This window comes from Mizuhopecten yessoensis, unplaced genomic scaffold (assembly GCF_002113885.1).
Source record: "Mizuhopecten yessoensis strain PY_sf001 unplaced genomic scaffold, ASM211388v2 scaffold7349, whole genome shotgun sequence".
Taxonomy (NCBI): Eukaryota; Metazoa; Mollusca; class Bivalvia; order Pectinida; family Pectinidae; genus Mizuhopecten; species Mizuhopecten yessoensis.
The window spans coordinates 250,915-269,110 of record NW_018407003.1 but is presented as its reverse complement, the minus strand read 5'-3'; the positions used below and the strand labels follow the sequence as shown (position 1 = coordinate 269,110).

At 37.5% G+C, this 18,196-nt stretch overlaps 1 protein-coding gene across 2 annotated transcripts in view; it reads left to right on the top strand.

Annotated features, from left to right (window-relative positions):
* LOC110453492 (protein PIF-like) overlaps window positions 1–15,535 on the top strand; it is a 94,483-nt gene extending 78,948 nt beyond the window's left edge. For both annotated transcript variants that reach the window (XM_021502449.1, XM_021502450.1), the window contains 7 exons: window positions 972–1,160; window positions 4,557–4,736; window positions 6,345–6,537; window positions 7,182–7,599; window positions 8,581–8,671; window positions 10,227–10,306; window positions 14,222–15,535. In XM_021502449.1, coding sequence (XP_021358124.1) covers window positions 972–1,160; window positions 4,557–4,736; window positions 6,345–6,537; window positions 7,182–7,599; window positions 8,581–8,671; window positions 10,227–10,306; window positions 14,222–15,508 — 2,438 coding nt within the window. In that variant the 3' untranslated portion in view covers window positions 15,509–15,535. The remainder of the gene's footprint in view (window positions 1–971; window positions 1,161–4,556; window positions 4,737–6,344; window positions 6,538–7,181; window positions 7,600–8,580; window positions 8,672–10,226; window positions 10,307–14,221) is intronic.
* The last annotated feature ends 2,661 nt before the right edge of the window (window positions 15,536–18,196 follow it).

Genomic DNA, 18,196 nt, shown 5'->3' with positions numbered 1-18,196 from the left:
TACTTTGACTCTATTAAAACGAAAGTTTTGGACTGAATTGATTATTGAGTATACTTTGCTAGCTCTTTCTATGGTATATTTATGCATAATAAATAATTTCACGATTATGTAAAAGAAAGGTGTCATATTCAGCCCCTAGTACTAATTGTAGGTGTTGGGCAGACATTTTATCACAGTTTGGTAAGTAATGACAGCCTAGTATTAACTCCTTCTTTGTGGCGGGAATTAAAATTCTATCCTTTTATAAACTAACAATTATGGTGTCGTTTCAATTTCAATTTGTTTCAAATTTTGATAAGTGAACGCGTTTTAAGCGCGATAAATACATTTTCTTTGTATAACCAAAAAACTTATTAAAATATAATGTAATATATTAACTGTTTTTTTTGTCTTCTTATAGATTAACATTGAGATTTGGTGTGTATAAACATTAAAATGTCTTAGTAGAGCTGGAAAGATTTACAATCTTAATGCAAGCGAAATTTAATACAGAGAGAAATTGTAAATTCGGTTCTTTCTGAAAATGAAATTTGACATAAAAATGGTTTTAATGAGTTTTGGAGTTTAAAATTACACCAATATGGTCTAGAAGAGACAATCTCTGCTGAAATTCCTGACAGTCGGGCTGTTTTACGAGAGTTCTGCTGCCAAAATTGTCTTTTAGGGGTTTATTATTAATTAAGAAGAATACCGGTTCCAGAATAACAGATAATACTTCAAAAAACAGGATTTGGCTAGAATGCCTCTGATCTGCTAGTGCAGCCATAGAAATTAGCATCATCACGCACACAAGTAGTCGGCGATGTTCGAATTTTATTGTTATTTTTTTTATATGCTTATTAATTTTCGTGTTTCTTCATTTTGTTTGCTGATAAATTTTATTTTGGATATTTCGTTTCCCTGATAAAATAAGTGACCAAATCATCCTACCATCATTTTCTCTCTAATCAAGTGAGACACATTCATTTCAGATAGGTGCAAGGACCCATCCGTGACGTCAGTGCCTCACTCTGACAATTGTAGGGCGTACTACCATTGTGAGACGGGCCGTTCCGTAGGACAGTGCTGTCCAAATGGGTCATCCTTCGTTTCAGAACGAGGCTGTGTAAACCATACCACGTGTTCTCAGGAATGTCAACTGGAAGTGATACCAAAACCAGGTATGAACAGGGTGTTTGTATCTGTAATACGTATTAAACTGAGTTCCACACGGTCACTATGATTTGGTGATTTGGTGTCGACACTGGCCTTCAGCGGTCACACAGTAGCTAGCATTACTCATTATAGTTATATATGCTTAATTGCCTCTACCACTTACACTTAGACACCAGTTTTGTTACATTCAGATATATCGACATTCGGCAGCTCGCATTAACACAATTATACGTATATATCGGCACTTGAGAAATTGTTCTCGTAACATAAGGTCTAATTTGGAGTTCCTTTGCTGTTGAAGAACTACATGTATAGGCCGTGTCAACTCTTTCCTCTCCGACTCGCCCTGACCGGAACGACTGTCGCATTTGAAGGATTGATACCAGCACGGCGGGGCCTCGAAAAGATCGTAATAGGACTCCACAGACATCCTCTGATCAATCAGGTCACGCCCTACTGTGACGTCTGTTTCCCCAGTGTAGGTGTCTTAGACAAATCTGGGATATATTACTCGGTCGATCTGTGATATTTCCTGAAATTCATCCCAGTGTGGCAGTATTTGGGTTTCGGGTGTGGCTCTTGGGAAATGTGTCCAGCTATACTGGGAAGTCAGAGACGGTTTGTGACACCCGGTTGATCACAAATCAGAGAGAGTGTATTTTAATGGTGACATGGTGCCAACCTTGCTACATCAAACTCTGTGTGTTAGTCTGATCTCCGGTGGCAGAACCTGTCAACACGAATTTACAGATGTATAGGACTGTGCGGCTACGCAGCTTATATAGTGTTCTTTTTATTGCAATCCGTTCAATATCTCTGAAATTGTTCAACGCATATTATAGTATTACCACCACAGTTTACCAGTAGGTACGGTTGCCCAAATGGCCAACAATCCCCTTACATGTATTTCTCGAAATCCAGGTATTCCCGTTATTCATTGTAATTCTAGAATTTGTAAAAATATTTGAACAAAACCCGAACTGTGGTGGACCACTGTGTTGTATACGATGGCTAGAATGAAAGAAATATGGGAGCCATTTGACCAACAGTTCACGGAGGAATCGTTACTGAGAGTCGCGCAAAATGCTTCAGTTATCAGACACTGCGACCTTTTTTAAGAAATAATCAATATAAATAAAGAAGGCCGCTTCAGCCTCACTACGAATGTAGCCAGTTGTACTATTCTGCTATTTTAGCCATCTCGTTCAAAAGCAGTTAATCACGTTTCAAGTTTTACTTCTGCAATAAGGGGAATTGTTTTAGAATAGTATGCATGTGCGTATATTCGGGCAAATAGAACTTGCAAACGTGTGTCCATCTTTAATTATACATGATTATCAACCAATGAAAAATAAAGCAAGGTAACATCAATGACGTGGCAGCATTAATCAACAAAAAGATATCTACATGTCATAATATATTTTATGACTTATATCAGCATTTTACTTTTTCAGTTACTAACTAAGTAACTCTTCTTGTCAATTTGGCGGAGATTCATGGAATTGTAAGGAACAGTTGTCTCTTTCATAGTACATGTACATGTATGTTATAGTTGTGCGAGATATTACAATCCCGTATATAATCTTACGACCCCGTAATACACTAGATCGAGGTCATGACCTCATATTTTCTCAAATCCATATCACCACTCAGTCCTGCAAGATTTCGAGGTGATGGACACTTGTTAAACATATCGAGGTCAGGACCTGCTGTAGTACATGTATATCGAGGTCAAGGCATCAAGAAATATATGGAGGTCGCGAGCCTTGTAATATTATATCTAGGCCACAACTTCTTGCTATATTAGATCAAAGTCACAACTTCTTGCTTTATTAGATCGAGGTCACAACTTCTAGCTATAGTAGATCAAAGTCACAACTTCTTGCTATATTAGATCGAGGTCATGACTTCTTGCTTTATTAGATCGAGGTCATGACTTCTTGCTATATTAGATCGAGGTCATGACTTCTTGCTATATTAGATCTAGGTCACAACTTCTTGCTATATTAGATCAAAGTCACAACTTCTTGCTTTATTAGATCGAGGTCACAACTTCTAGCTATAGTAGATCAAAGTCACAACTTCTTGCTATATTAGATCGAGGTCATGACTTCTTGCTTTATTAGATCGAGGTCATGACTTCTTGCTATATTAGATCGAGGTCATGACTTCTTGCCATATATTATATCGAGATCACAAATAATTGTTTTCGAGGTCACGATCTCCTGCAATATATCGAGATTACGACTTCTTGAATGATATGGAGGTCACTACTGCTTATATCATATCGTACTGTACGATACGTTCTCGAACATTACATAAAAGTTTTCTAAAACGAAGGCAAAAACATGCATATACTTGTATATCGAAATGTTTATTTGGACGGTTACATCTACTTCACAGAATTATAGTAATATGGCAAAACGTATCGCTTTGTATTGACGAAAATATTCTACAGGCCATGACGTCACATACGTCATCGCTTCACGTAGGTAATAATTCCTTTTAGATTTTAAGGGGTTATAAGAGACAAAAGAAATCATTAAACAAATGTAGACAATCAAAAGGAAAATTGCTTCTCAGCACAAGAATGAGGATCTGCATGTGGTTTGCATTGAGAATGTCATTGTAAAGAAATAAAGATGTTCAGCATACATTTTTTGAAATTTCAATTAATTTACATGCATTTCATAGCAACAATCAATAGTTTGTGCACAGTAGCTACATGTAGTCAAGGATATAGAAACGCGTAATTATTATCTGAGCTTTTATTCTATGAGCTCTTGCTCTTAAACATTTGAAAGATGTTTTACGAGGCTTCTTTAATCCCAGAGTATGTCCTTGTTAACTAGTGTTAAGGGTCTTACAGGCAAAACAGCACGCCATCCATCAAACATCTCCCCTACATACAGCAATAAAAACCGCTCTCACAGTCTTCACAATATATATGAGAGAGCGCGGAACACAGAGTGCTTTCAGGGCCGATCAGATCAATTTGTTTGCTGGATTATCCTCGTTTTCTATTCATTCTTGACTTAAAAAAGAACATACGTTGAAAATTCAAATCTTCTGGAACTTTTAATAACTGCCTTGATACTTTTAACTCTTGAATATGCGGTTAAAATGGTTTGAAATGGCAAATGCTACATACGAACACGTGAAAAAAAGATTGCCCCTACACCCACAACACAAAATGGTAGCCATAGTGATGTTCTGTAGTGTTATCTATAAAGAATCAATGTACTGTTCTGTAATCATCAATGTTTTGTTTTCCTGTGTACACACGTGTGCTCGCTGATGGTATGGAGCAGACGTATCGAACCGTAGTACGGTCACTCCTAATCCCACACTGACACGCAGCTATTCACTGAAAGTATATATATATGTGACATACATTACAGGCTTCTGTGACAGAGCGCCTGTGTTTGGCAGACCGAAAGTCTACAGTCAATACGTCGGCACCGGATCGTTCTGGATAGAGATGCTCTGCGCAAACGGAAGTTGGTACAACGACCGGAAATGCGGCTGTTTTGAGAAGATAATGAAACCGTGGGACACTGAAATTAACAACAGAAATTCCAGTAAGGACACACAAACACATAGTAATGTGGGCAAAATCTAATAGTGCAAAATGATTTTCTTTACTTTTCACTCAAACCCTATAAGTTCAGTTTTTATCGAACTGATTCTGTTTGTATGGGTTCTGTTTATTTCCAGGCAAATGTCAACTTGAACATTTAAATACTAGTTATCGCTTACAAATATTTTAAAGTTTCATTAGACATATCTTAATCAGATTTAAACGAGGAGCCGCACCGAGTATTCTGATTTAATTGAATTTACTCTGAATCCTCGATCGACAGCAGATAGCAGCAGCTGTAGGAAAGAAATAGCCTTCAATTCCTAATTTCGTCATTTATTGTAGAAAACAGAGATGCGATATTGATTCCCATTGTATTTCAATGTCTTCCCAGATAATACATTCGATTTTCCGTAATGTTTTCTAATTGCAACAGTGCATCATTGACAGTACTAATGGTAAAATCGAAGATGTTACTTAAATGACAAAAACGGGTTTGTATAAGATCTATAAAGTACAGAAGGATGTTAAAATAACGAGAACACTTTAAAACGTACCCCAATTACACAGACGACAATTGGACTCGTAAATATTTTGCGCTAGTTTTTGTGTGTAAATTACTCTTTAGTAGTATACGCATGTTTCCCGTCAACAATTGAGAATTCGAAACGTAAGAATTAAACCCGCGGGTTGTGTAACGAAGGTTAAAGTCGTTTATTACCATTAAGTTTATATAATCTTAGGACGTAAAAACGTGTAACTCGCCGGAGTAAATTGCCGGAATTGTGGAGCTCTAGCAATAAATAGTTCGTAGTATGCAAGCACAATGAGAGAAATCTAAATTAACTAGATTTGAGAAATCGTATATCTTTTTAATTTCGTGCTTTGCGTGCATATGTATAGACAAAATGTGCTCTATAACGAGGGCCTTCCGATCAAGACCAAGCAAAATTGCGTACTCCCATTAATAACATCAGGAACAGACTTAGATGGGATGCCGATATTTTATCAATTTATATCAATTAGCATAGCGTGTGTTAAGCCTCGAATGGAGATGGTGTGACAATAAATTGGTTTGTCATCTTTGAAAATGTTGTTGGACGGTGATTACACACGAACGGGTGTTAAAATTGAGTGTAATTGATACCATGTCATTTTATCTACATTGTGCTCATCAATACTTTTAAAATTAATGATGGTACAAAAATTAAGACATTTGGCTGGAAATGGAAATTTGCGTAAGAAATAGGCGTTTGGGACATTTATCACTAGGCACATTAACTTGTGTCCCAGGAGATGGTGTGGCTCGCCTTGTCTCGTTCGGATACCATCGGAGTTTCCTACCGTCGACTTGTTTAAAGGCAAGACGTAACGCCGTAACAGGCAACATACACTGCTATTTAGATAAGCAATAAACATACAATAACACGAAACCTACAATATCTCTTTGAAAAAATAAACCTACAATATTAGATCATAGTAAAATACAATCTATTATTTTAAGAACGATAAACGCAATATTATGTAAATAAAGGACCGTAAACATGTACTGTTATTTGAAATAGAAACGATCAAAATAAATATTATATCACTTTGCTACCCTTTACAGTCTGTAGGCCGGAAGTCTACCTACCTTTCTGTGGCGGACTAATGGACCAATCTGGACATGACAACGTCATCGAGAACGAGGGTGACCGCGTTTTTGTCATTGACGGGAAGGCTTATTTCAACGGTCACTCCACTCTCTATATTCCAAGCTTCTCGGACGCTCACTACGGAGACTCGGTCGTCATCAAGCTCAAGTGAGTACAGCTATCGTTACACACGGGAATGTTGTCGTATTCCACATCCCGTAAGTTTATTTTTACTTACGGAATGTTGTCGCCAAACCAAAGGTTAGTAAGTATCTAGTTATAGGCAGGAAGTTGACTGATCAACATCAGTGTGTTTGCATGGTAACATGCTCAATGGTTTTCTCATCACGCTAAACGCAGTATTAAATTAAAATGTTACAAATACACTATCAAGCATCGGAAGCAAGGCGAGGTGAAGGTTAAGAATCATCTCTAAGAAGTGACGAAACGGCTACAACGATGTCATCTTAAATGAGCATATGATTATGAACCAATGTGTATGTTAGGGTTGACTTCATATACTGTTTGTTACTAACTTATTTTGGTAGATATGATGAACGTTTCTATTTTCGGTATACGACTTGAAATATTCACTGCGAGTTCACGCGAGATCACGCGTTTCTTTTCATCATTCGTGCAGCTATCTATCGAATTCGATAAAGTTCTTAACTTCTAGGAAAGAAAATCTAACAGCACATTGTATAATTTTAAAGTTCACTATTGACGGAGATCAGGGGAAACTAGTAGATTCACACTACTACTCCAGTGCGATGTGTTTAACTATTTAACATGATTGCTTTTCCAATCCCTAGGTATAAGATGGCAAACAGAACACCAGAGGGGGGAGGTGACCACACAGAGCAATATGGTGACTTCGACTACTACAACTCAAACGATGAAAGCTACGGGTTTAACGATGAGTATGACCAAGACGAGGACGACAAACTTTACCGCACAATGGCGCTCGTCTCCAATGGCGACTGTGACAACGACTACACGTGGTCTGGTTCGTGTTACGAGAACCCAACCATCACTATTGCGACGAATAGACGGACAACCATCTTTGACGTCCAAACGTCCGAGGACGAGCACGAAACGCAGATGGAGGTGCACAAAAAACACGATAAAACCCTTCACGATGACGTGGATTATTATGATGACGAATATTACTCCTATCTGTTTGAGAACAGGTTCCACGACGACTCCAACAACTGTACCAACGACACGTGGGTAGGTGTTGATGCTCGTGCCGAAGAACTTAGATTTTATGAGTCCTTTTTTATATGCATGCTTTCTCTATTTTCCTTTTTCTTCTGAAGAGTAAAACAAAATGTTATAAGTTTGTTACAGTCAGGATTGCGGTTGAGATGTTTGTTGGTTAGAGATGTTTGTTGGTTACAATTAGGATCTATTTCAAACTAAGGCATTTTATGACACGAAGGGTTCTAACTTTGCGTTGATGTTGTGTCAAAACAACGACGAGTGTATGATATTTTAAGTAAATATACCGGCTCATCCTCCAGTGGCAATTATGAAATTCCACTCAGACTCTTTGAATACTTGTTGGTTTTTGAAATGAAAATGATTTTCCTTTAAAACATGGTGAAATGAAATATTTCTTGCAAGTCCCTCTAATGCACATATCGGATACATATCTGATTTTGTTGCAAGAGTAGTTAAGACCAATTTCTATGTTTTGACCCCTATCATTACAGATGAGTCAGAGAAGAACGAAACAGCTGTAGGATGCAGTATACAATGTATTTCATTTTTTGCACAATTTTGCAATCACCTGTGTGTTTGCTACGTCCATCTTTGAGCATTGAATATATTTTCAGCTTGAAAAAAGTAAGATAAGACTATGCCAAACATAAAGTAAGAAAAGTGTAGGATGCAGTCAGTGTCAATTCACACCGCCATTTACCTAGCATCACCGATGAATCCTAGAAGGACGAAACAGCTGTATGATGCAGTGCGTTTCATGTTTGGCATACTGTATCTATTTCCAAACTTGATGGGTGCAATCAACTATTACTCATACTCTGTGTAATAATAACGACGGAATAACATGTTTAACTTAACTATAAAAACCTCAGATAGTGTCGTTTTTAGGGATAAAATCATTAATAATGTTTAAATTGAACCATATTCTACACAGGACATTGTTTTTATTGACAATGTGTCTAAATTCTAAATTTGACATCTCCACAGGATGACGAATGGCGGACTGTAATGTTCCTGGTCCATAACAATACATTCAGCGTTTACGACAACAACCTTCACGACCAAAGTCCAGTTTCTGGTAATGTTACTGACACGGAAACATAATTCCCATTAAACTCGTTGAATAATTATACGATAAAAGGAAACGGAGTATGTTTAGATATGATCAAATAAATACATCGTTAAAGAGTATTTGTTAAAAAATGATCCTGTAATAAAATAATTTTAATCTCAAAGTAAAGCAGGTTATTAGCGTTATCAAACTTGATCAATGATGTTCAACATCTCTCGCATTGAGGTTCGTTTTCTGAATATCTATAAAGTAAAGTATAATCAATGTCTTCTTCAGTTAAACCTTCGCTTCGCCAATTTACTATATTATTAATGAAACATTATCAATAAGTTTCCTGGTATCACAAGCCCTGTTTTGATATGTTGATTTGATGGATACCCACATCAGATAGCCTATCTACATTTAGCATCATTTCACAACTGTACTTTAATCCATAACAACAATTGTACTTTGTTTATCCGCATCCCAGTTTATTACAATACATTGATCAAGGACCCCTGTCCCACCGCTCTGTAGTTTGTCGTATGCAGTAACCTCCCCTTAATACCGTTTGTGAACACTTCCGAAGACCAGGGGGTTTGCACTCCGATCTAGACCCGCTGGACAGTTTCCACTCAGAACAATGCTGTTGAATATATTTAGTTTATTTCATCTTTAGTATTTCTCACAAAAGTTCCGCCAGGTTTGATTTCTTTTCAGAAATGATTTATCAAAGCTATAGTCATGGTAAAAAATTGGTATTTGTACCGGGATCATTAACGTTGTTGACAGGCTAATGGTTACCTTAGTGATCTGGTGTAGGCTGTGTGTATTCTACAGTATAGTGTCAGTGTATGATATACGTCTTGTACTACGGATGATTTGGTATCTATACATTTATCTACAGAGCGTTCCTCTCCCTGTACACAACCATTATCCCATTTTCCGACATTTTAATTGCTATCACTGATGTAGCTGCTTTTTCTATAAATGAGTTTGTTCACTCTAAGTATCATTAATTCAATTTCGGCTTCGAATTATGCAACCGCAATTTGTTTTCATATCTCCCGTTCTTCGTCACTTTCTCCAGAAATATATATTGGTTCAAATTTCTTTAGTAATATAAGTTCCGCCTCGCCTTGTCATGACTCGTAATCGGCGATGATATTTGAGGCTGTATATATACTTGAAATGATTGAGAGTCTTAAGGATCTGCTGAAATGATTTCTCTAGGGGATTTTCGGTCTTGTTAATGGTGAGGAAGCGATTATTTTTTAGAATTAAAGTCTACACAGTATTGTGCGAATTATATTCTTCATTTTAATCTATTATTTAAGGGCATAATCCCCTTCATTAAAAGTCATCTTTGTTTCAGCTGTGCACTTAAATTAATAATGAAATCCATTCGTTATCCCTTCTAAAGGAACTTTTGTTACACACAGCTTCGTAAATGCTACATATTTGTGATAAATACGTTACGTAATCTCAAAAAATAACTGCAACTGTTGCCTGCAACCATATCGCATTGTATGTGTAAATAGAAGGCACTGCCTTAAACGGTTAAAATATACTTCATTGACAGGCTTCGTGAAAACTACGTCAGCAGGACTTCAGTTTGGCCAGGGTTCGGGCTTCAGAAACTTCAAAGGATACATGGACGAGGTATAGTACCTGTTTTGTATGTAATGATGAGATACGGCAGTCGGTTTGTATGTAATGAAGAGATAGGGCAGTCGTTTTGTATGTAATGATGAGATAGGGCAGTCGTGTTGTATGTAATGATGAGATAGGGCAGTATAGGGCAGTCGTGTTGTATGTAGTGATGAGATAGGGCAGTCGTTTTGTATGGAATGATGAGATAGGGCCGTCGTTTTGTATGTAATGATGAGATAGAGCAGTCGTTTTGTATGTAATGATGAGAAATGGCAGTCGTTTTGTATGTAATGATGAGAAATGGCAGTCGTTTTGTATGTAATGATGAGATAAGCCGGTCGGTTTGTATGTAATGATGAGATAGGGGAGTCGGTTTGTATGTAATGATTAGATCGGGCAGTCGTTTTGTATGTAATGATAAGATAGGGCAGTCGTTTTGTATGTAATTATGAGATAGGGCAGTCGTGTTGTATGTAATGATGAGATAGGGCAGTCTTGTTGTCTGTAATGATGAGATAGGGCAGTCGTTTTTTATGTAATGATGAGATAGGGCAGTCTTGTTGTCTGTAATGATGAGATAGGGCAGTCGTTTGGTATGTAATGATGAGATAGAGCAGTCGTTTTGTATGTAATGATGAGATCGGGCAGTCGTTTTGTATGTAATGATAAGATAGGGCAGTCGTTTTGTATGTAATTATGAGATAGGGCAGTCGTGTTGTATGTAGTGATGAGATAGGGCGGTCGTTTTGTATGTAATGATGAGATAGGACAGTCGTTTTGTATGTAATGATGAGATAAGCCGGTCGGTTTGTATGTAATGATGAGATAGGGGAGTCGGTTTGTATGTAATGATTAGATCGGGCAGTCGTTTTGTATGTAATGATAAGATAGGGCAGTCGTTTTGTATGTAATGATGGGAGAGGGCAGTCGTTTTGTATGTAATGATGAAATAGGGCAGTCGTTTTGTATGTAATGAAGAGATAGGGCAGTCGTTTTGTATGTAATGAAGAGATAGGGCAGTCGTTTTGTATGTAATGATGAGATAGGGCAGTCATTTTGTATGTAATGATGAGATAGGGCAGTCGTGTTGTATGTAATGATGAGATAGGGCAGTCGTTTTGTATGTAATGATGAGATAGGGCAGTCGTTTTGTATGTAATGATTAGATCGGGCAGTCGTTTTGTATGTAATGATGAGATAGGGCAGTCGTTTTGTATTTAATGATGAGATAGGGCAGTCGTGTTGTATGTAGTGATGAGATAGGGCAGTCGTTTTGTATGTAATGATGAGGTAGGGCAGTCTTGTTGTATGTAATGATGAGATAGGGCAGTATAGGGCAGTCGTGTTGTATGTAGTGATGAGATAGGGCGGTCGTTTTGTATGTAATGATGAGATAGGTCAGTCGTTTTGTATGTCATGATGAGATAGGGCAGTCGTTTTGTATGTAATGAAGAGATAGGTCAGTCGTTTTGTATGTAATGATGAGAGAGGGCAGTCGTTTTGGATGTAATGATGAGATAGGGCAGTCGTGTTGTATGTAGTGATGAGATAGGGCAGTCGTTTTGTAGGTAATGATTAGATCGGGCAGTCGTTTTGTATGTAATGATGAGATAAGGCAGTCGTGTTGTATGTAATGATGAGTTAGGGCAGTCGTTTTGTATGTAATGATGAGGTAGGGCAGTCTTGTTGTATGTAATGATGAGATAGGGCAGTATAGGGCAGTCGTGTTGTATGTAGTGATGAGATAGGGCAGTCGTTTTGTAGGTAATGATTAGATCGGGCAGTCGTTTTGTATGTAATGATGAGATAGGCCAGTCGTTTTGTATGTAATGATGAGATAGAGCAGTCGTGTTGTATGTAATGATGAGATAGGGCAGTATAGGGCAGTCGTGTTGTATGTAGTGATGAGATAGGGCAGTCGTTTTGTATGTAATGCTGAGATAGGGCAGTCGTTTTGTATGTAATGCTGAGATAGGGCAGTCGTTTTGTACGAATGATGAGATAGGGCAGTCGTTTTGTATATAATGATGAGATAGGGCAGTCGTTTTGTATATAATGATGAGATAGGGCAGTCGTTTTGTATAAAATGATGAGATAGGGCAGTCGTTTTGTATTTAATGATGAGATAGGGCAGTCGTGTTGTATGTAATGATGAGATCGGGCAGTCGTGTTGTATGTAATGATGAGATCGGGCAGTCGTGTTGTATGTAATGATGAGATCGGGCAGTCGTGTTGTATGTAATGATGAGATCGGGCAGTCGTGTTGTATGTAATGATGAGATAGGGCAGTCGTTTTGTACGTAACACATGGGTGTTGCAGGGGATTTGTTATGTATGTGAAGCCCAAAGTATGTTTCGTGTTTTACGTTATGACGAGGTAGGGTATCCTGTTTTACGTTATGACGAGGTAGGGAATCCTGTTTTACGTTATGACGAGGTAGGGTATCCTGTTTTACGTAATGACAATGTTGGGTATCCGGTTTATGACGTAATGACGAGGAAGGATATCCGGTTTTTAACGTAATTATGAGGAAGGGTATCCGGTTTTTACGCATTAAAGAAGTAGGATACCAGTTATGAAGAGGTATGGTAATGACGGGGTAGGGTATTTGGTTTTATGTAACGACGGGGTAGGATATTCGGTTTCTACGGAATGACGGGTAGGATTTCCAGTTTATAAGTTATGACAGACAGGATGTCAGCCGTATGTACGTGATACATGGACGAATTGTGTATCCGTTTACTATTTACTGCCGAGGTAGGGAATCCGTTCAGTATGTAACACACGGACGTAGAAGGATATTTCCTTTGTTGGTGACACAGACTTGATATGTGAACAATACAAATACACAACTTTCTCTCTGTTAACGTTACTCGAGGTTAAAATCTACGTAATAATGGCATAATGTGGAATAAACGTTTGATCGTTAAAACTCTAATCAGATATGACAATGACCTTTCAATTTGTCTCGTTGACTTAGTGATATTTATGGCAAATGTCCCTTGGTTGTCATTTGAAACGCATCGATGACAATTAGTGTTCTTTGGCGTAGCTCAAATGTCACACAAACCTTCCGGATAGCAGCCTAATCGTCCCATTGGAACTCTTCTGTGTTACGTTTATGGGCTTTTACAAGTGTGCATGTACTAAAGATGAACTGGTATGGTTGTTACTGAGCAATGAGAGGGGCCCCTATACAGTATCTCTGAAAAAGATATAGTAAGTGTTTTATTTATATCGCCACAATATTTTCATTTCAGGATTTGAAAATTCACTCGATATACATGTGTAGTAGGATGAGGAATAGTGATACACATAGTGCCGTCGCTGGGGCTCGGCCCTTAGCTCTCTAGCCCGATGCTCTACCGCTGAGCTAAAGGGAAATTCCCTACAGCTGACGCTTGTAAGGCAACCGAATCAATCCACATCTTTTACACTATTCCCCCCTTTTTTCAAACACCAACCCAGGTTATTTGACTCCCCGCCAAGGGTTCTCCTACCTTGAACGGGGAGGTCAACGGCACCAATTTGTAGTAGGATGAGGAATAGTGATAAATATAGTGCCGTCGCTGGGGTTCGAACCCGCAACCCTTGGCTCTCCAGCCTGATGCTCTACCGCTGAGCTAAAGAGAAATTCCCTACAGCTGACGCTTGTAAGGCAACCGAATTAATCCACATCTTTTAAACATGTATGCGAGAAGGAACGAACGTGTTACTGTATACTACAGCTAATAGTTATTAGAATGCAGTTATCTCTCTTTTTGCATTTTTTTTATATGAAATATTAGTGTGGAAGTACTCGTTATCGTTAATGTCACATACAATGAAATAAGTAAACCTCGGTGAAATAATAAAACCATGGCCTTGCATCGTTGTTATTTTATTAGCAAATGTGATGCTGTTTAAACGTTGTTTGTTTACAGATCTACGTGTATCTGTGCAGGCCAGACGATGCCATCCTGTTCGATAATGTCAACAATACTGAAACTGGTTATACGACATCTGAATTAAATATTGAAGAAGCAACCAGAGAGATATATCCAGATGTGAGAACGTATCCGAAAACTTCGATCGGAACAACAGAAGTAGAGATATCACGTGACGCTTTGGTCAGCAGGAGTTCAGTGATGACGGAGTCGACTGTAACAGAATATGATCAGCTTTATCTTACACGCATCATAGCAGAGGCATTGGATTCAGAGTTTTCTACTACAACAGAAACGATGGATTTACCGGAAGTGACATCACTCGAAGATAATTCAACGTCATTTAAAGAATCAGTAACAGCATTTTTCGATTCGGAAGCAACTTTAAAGAACAGTGCATCAACTTTAAGCATAACATCGTCTTCAATCATAGATATAACATCATCATCTGAAACCGAAATAACATCAAATTCATTAAGTGATTCCTCATCAATGTCTAGTGACGCCAAACAGCCGATAGTAGGAAATACAGAAACATTCATCGAAACATCATCAATTGCTTTAAATACAAGTTATCAAACAACTTTTGTACCGGCAGTAAAAGACTACTCTACTGGAAGTAAACTTCCATTAATCGATGGAGAGTTGAAAAATCTAAATAACGTCACTTCCGTTACTGATATGTTGGAAAGAAGTGATTCATATAATAGCTCATATGAATATAACATAACTACCCAATCACCTTTTGTTGATAATACAAAAGTTACTGACAATATAACAATACCTAATATCACACTACGTGACATCGTTCTTAAAAATAACTCATTAATATCGTTAATTACAGGTAAAAATATTGATTTAAATTCGAAAAAAAATGCTTCAAACTTAGACCTTGGAAACGAAACATTACAGTTACTAAACAATAGTGAAAGTAAAGGAAATCATTGCTGTATTAATTCTAATTTACACGGTGCTACAGGAATGCACAACCAGACTGCTCAAAGCGTTCTCAAGACAAATGGTGCTATTATCCACAACGAAAATGGTCAACATAGTGATAACGAAGGCCGTATAGCCGGAAACAATAGTCTTACAATGGCTATACAAACTACTGACCGCCCGACCCCCGGGGATACTACCGTCCCGGGATCTGCAGTAACTCAATCGTTTAAATTTACAAATTGGCTATTTGCCAAGTATGGAAGTGATTATCGTAGCGAGAATGGACGATCACGTGGGACTGACAGCGAGACTAACGTGACTAGTTCGAGACCAGAAAACTGATTATACTTTAATAAAGATATTTTTGTATGAATTAATAGAAAAGTTTGTCTGTTGTTTTTCCTTTCAAAATATGTATCAATGATGCTGAATGAGTGGCATCATCGACTTATTTGAGGAAAAACCAATAAAGTCACGCAGAACGAAGGATAGACCATGAGTAATTACGAAAAGCTGCAGGAACACGGAACAGATACAGACACCTAAAAGCTTAGTAATGTAGATCAGCATCAGTTCTCTAACCAGACGTCTCAGAAGGACACAACATACATATATACTTTAAACCGAACAACTTTCGCCCAGTCAAACTTTCGCTCTACTACGGTAAAATTCATATTCTGTCGATTTGGTCAATTCACTCTTGATTACTATGTCTCTTATTTGGTTACTAATGTTGGTTGTAATGATAAATTAACCCTACTTGCGGAAGGCGAAAAAAAGCGAAAGTAAAACTGTGGCGAAAGTGTACCAGTATGTAGTAAACAGGCAAATAAAACACCAGTTCTCTAGTTAGACGTGTCAGAAGGTATATATATCACCATTTATTGTTTCAGCAACACATCTTTGTCAATTATCTTTATATGTACTTGTGAAACAAGAATACAGAACGTGTAGTTCACTCTCACCATCACATCATACAGCATCACGATCTTGCAGACGTTTAAAACTTGACACCATGGGACCATAAAGACAAATGGTGAGATTTATCTTGAGATAATTCAAGATATCACTTTGATTATGTTGATTATGTAAATAAAATCAAAGTTCTTCTGTTACTTACGCTGAAGGTATAAGTGAAGTTCTTTTTGGTTGGCAAAATATGTTTGCCTTATTTTTTCCTTGAATATTTGACGTGGACAAACACAAAACAGGTAATGATAGAAATGAATGAAGGCAAAAACAAAGTTACAAACAAACACACCGAAAAACAACAACCAGCAGAAAACTAAGAAAAAACTTCCTTTGTTATTGATGCTACCAAGGGTAACTACAAAAGAGCTCGTGTTCGCCAATTAATAATAATTATACTATACAGCATTTTGATATAGCGCCCTATCTAGATAACATAAGCCACTCTAAAGCGCTTCAATTAGCATATACATTAATCAATACAATGTTGAGGAATTCGCAGGAGCTGCCTTATCAAGCACTAAATACTAGTCCTATGACCTAAACGAAATCGAAAGTTAATCATTAAATAGTTTTAAAACTTCCACAGTGTTTTTTCTGAGAACATGCACATACCTACTCGATAATCACCGAGACAATTCACGTTGCTGTAATAAAACTAAAAGTGTGCACGTATAAAGTTGAGGAGCACTCCAGAGAACCAGTAGTGTTACTGAAAATGACGGCGACTACATCATTAATCCATAGGTTGAAATGCTGGCTATAGGTTACGTAAGACGATGTCTAGAAGCCGTATCAATCTGATACATCAGCAATCAAAGACAGGCACACATCTCAATCCAATCATTCTCACACAAATACCACAACTACCGATACTTGACCATCAAAATACATTCGATATAAAAGTAATAGGGAAACGTGACGCCATTGATTTATTTCTATAAAAAGTTGAGATTTGTTTATATAACGCAGCCTTGTATAAGGGTGGTTGCTGTGCGTTGGTACGGTACAGTAATACAGTTCCACTGCTTCCCGCCAAAAGTATCAGACGGGGTCATTTTATAACTATCTAGGGATGTTGTTTTCGTATCTCCTATTCCTTAAGATTGCCCATCTATCATGTATATCTAATTCACAAGAGCACTGTATAGCTCATAATACAAGGACATCATAATAAAGTCGTTATTTCTGTATAAAACTGCTAGTAAATCCTTCTGTGAAGTGATATGCATTGATCGGTTTACAGCAGGGATCAAACCTTAAAGGGAATCACTCAAATATCACAGTAATTTTTGGTCCAATTTCATTTGAATGGACAAGATGTTTTTCTTTTTTTTTCATTTTTCATAGTTTAACATACGCGACAAAGTACGAAACCGGAGAAGGACATATGTAAACAGAATACATGGAGCATTATGCGTCAGCCAGAAAACTAGATAATAACACCCATATTTACAGCTGGAATTTTTCATAAGAAAAAAACAACAACATGGTTTTAACGGTTTCAAAAAAACTTTTAACAATAATTGGAACTTGTCTTCGATGGTCTGGCAACATCGGACAGTATACATCCTACATCTAAAACTAAGGACACGGTTATCGAGCACTGAGGACCACGGGGATAGTTCCAATCCAGGAACTTTACTAATATTGATTTATCTTTTCAGCTTTGTATTTCGTGTAAAAGATACATAGCAGCATTTAACAATGTGATGACGTCACACCAACATCGTTTGCATCGTTGGTGGAGTCATATTATGCCGGCACTAAATATCATGAGCCTATTCAGGGATTTTTATCGCCCTGTGCTAAATATGCCCTAAATACAGATTTTTTTAGGAATAAAATTTTGTCCAGAATTATCACACACTAATATCGTCTAGATCAAATCAGTTATGCTAGTTAGATTTGCAAAAACAGTCCGTCTTCAAAATCTCTTTAATTTGCGAAATGAAAACTGTTAAAATTAGAGTGATATAATGCTTAGTTATAAAATGTGCTAATTTGTGTATAAATGGTAAGCATATGAAAATTTTCAGTCATATGATATAGTGTACGGAT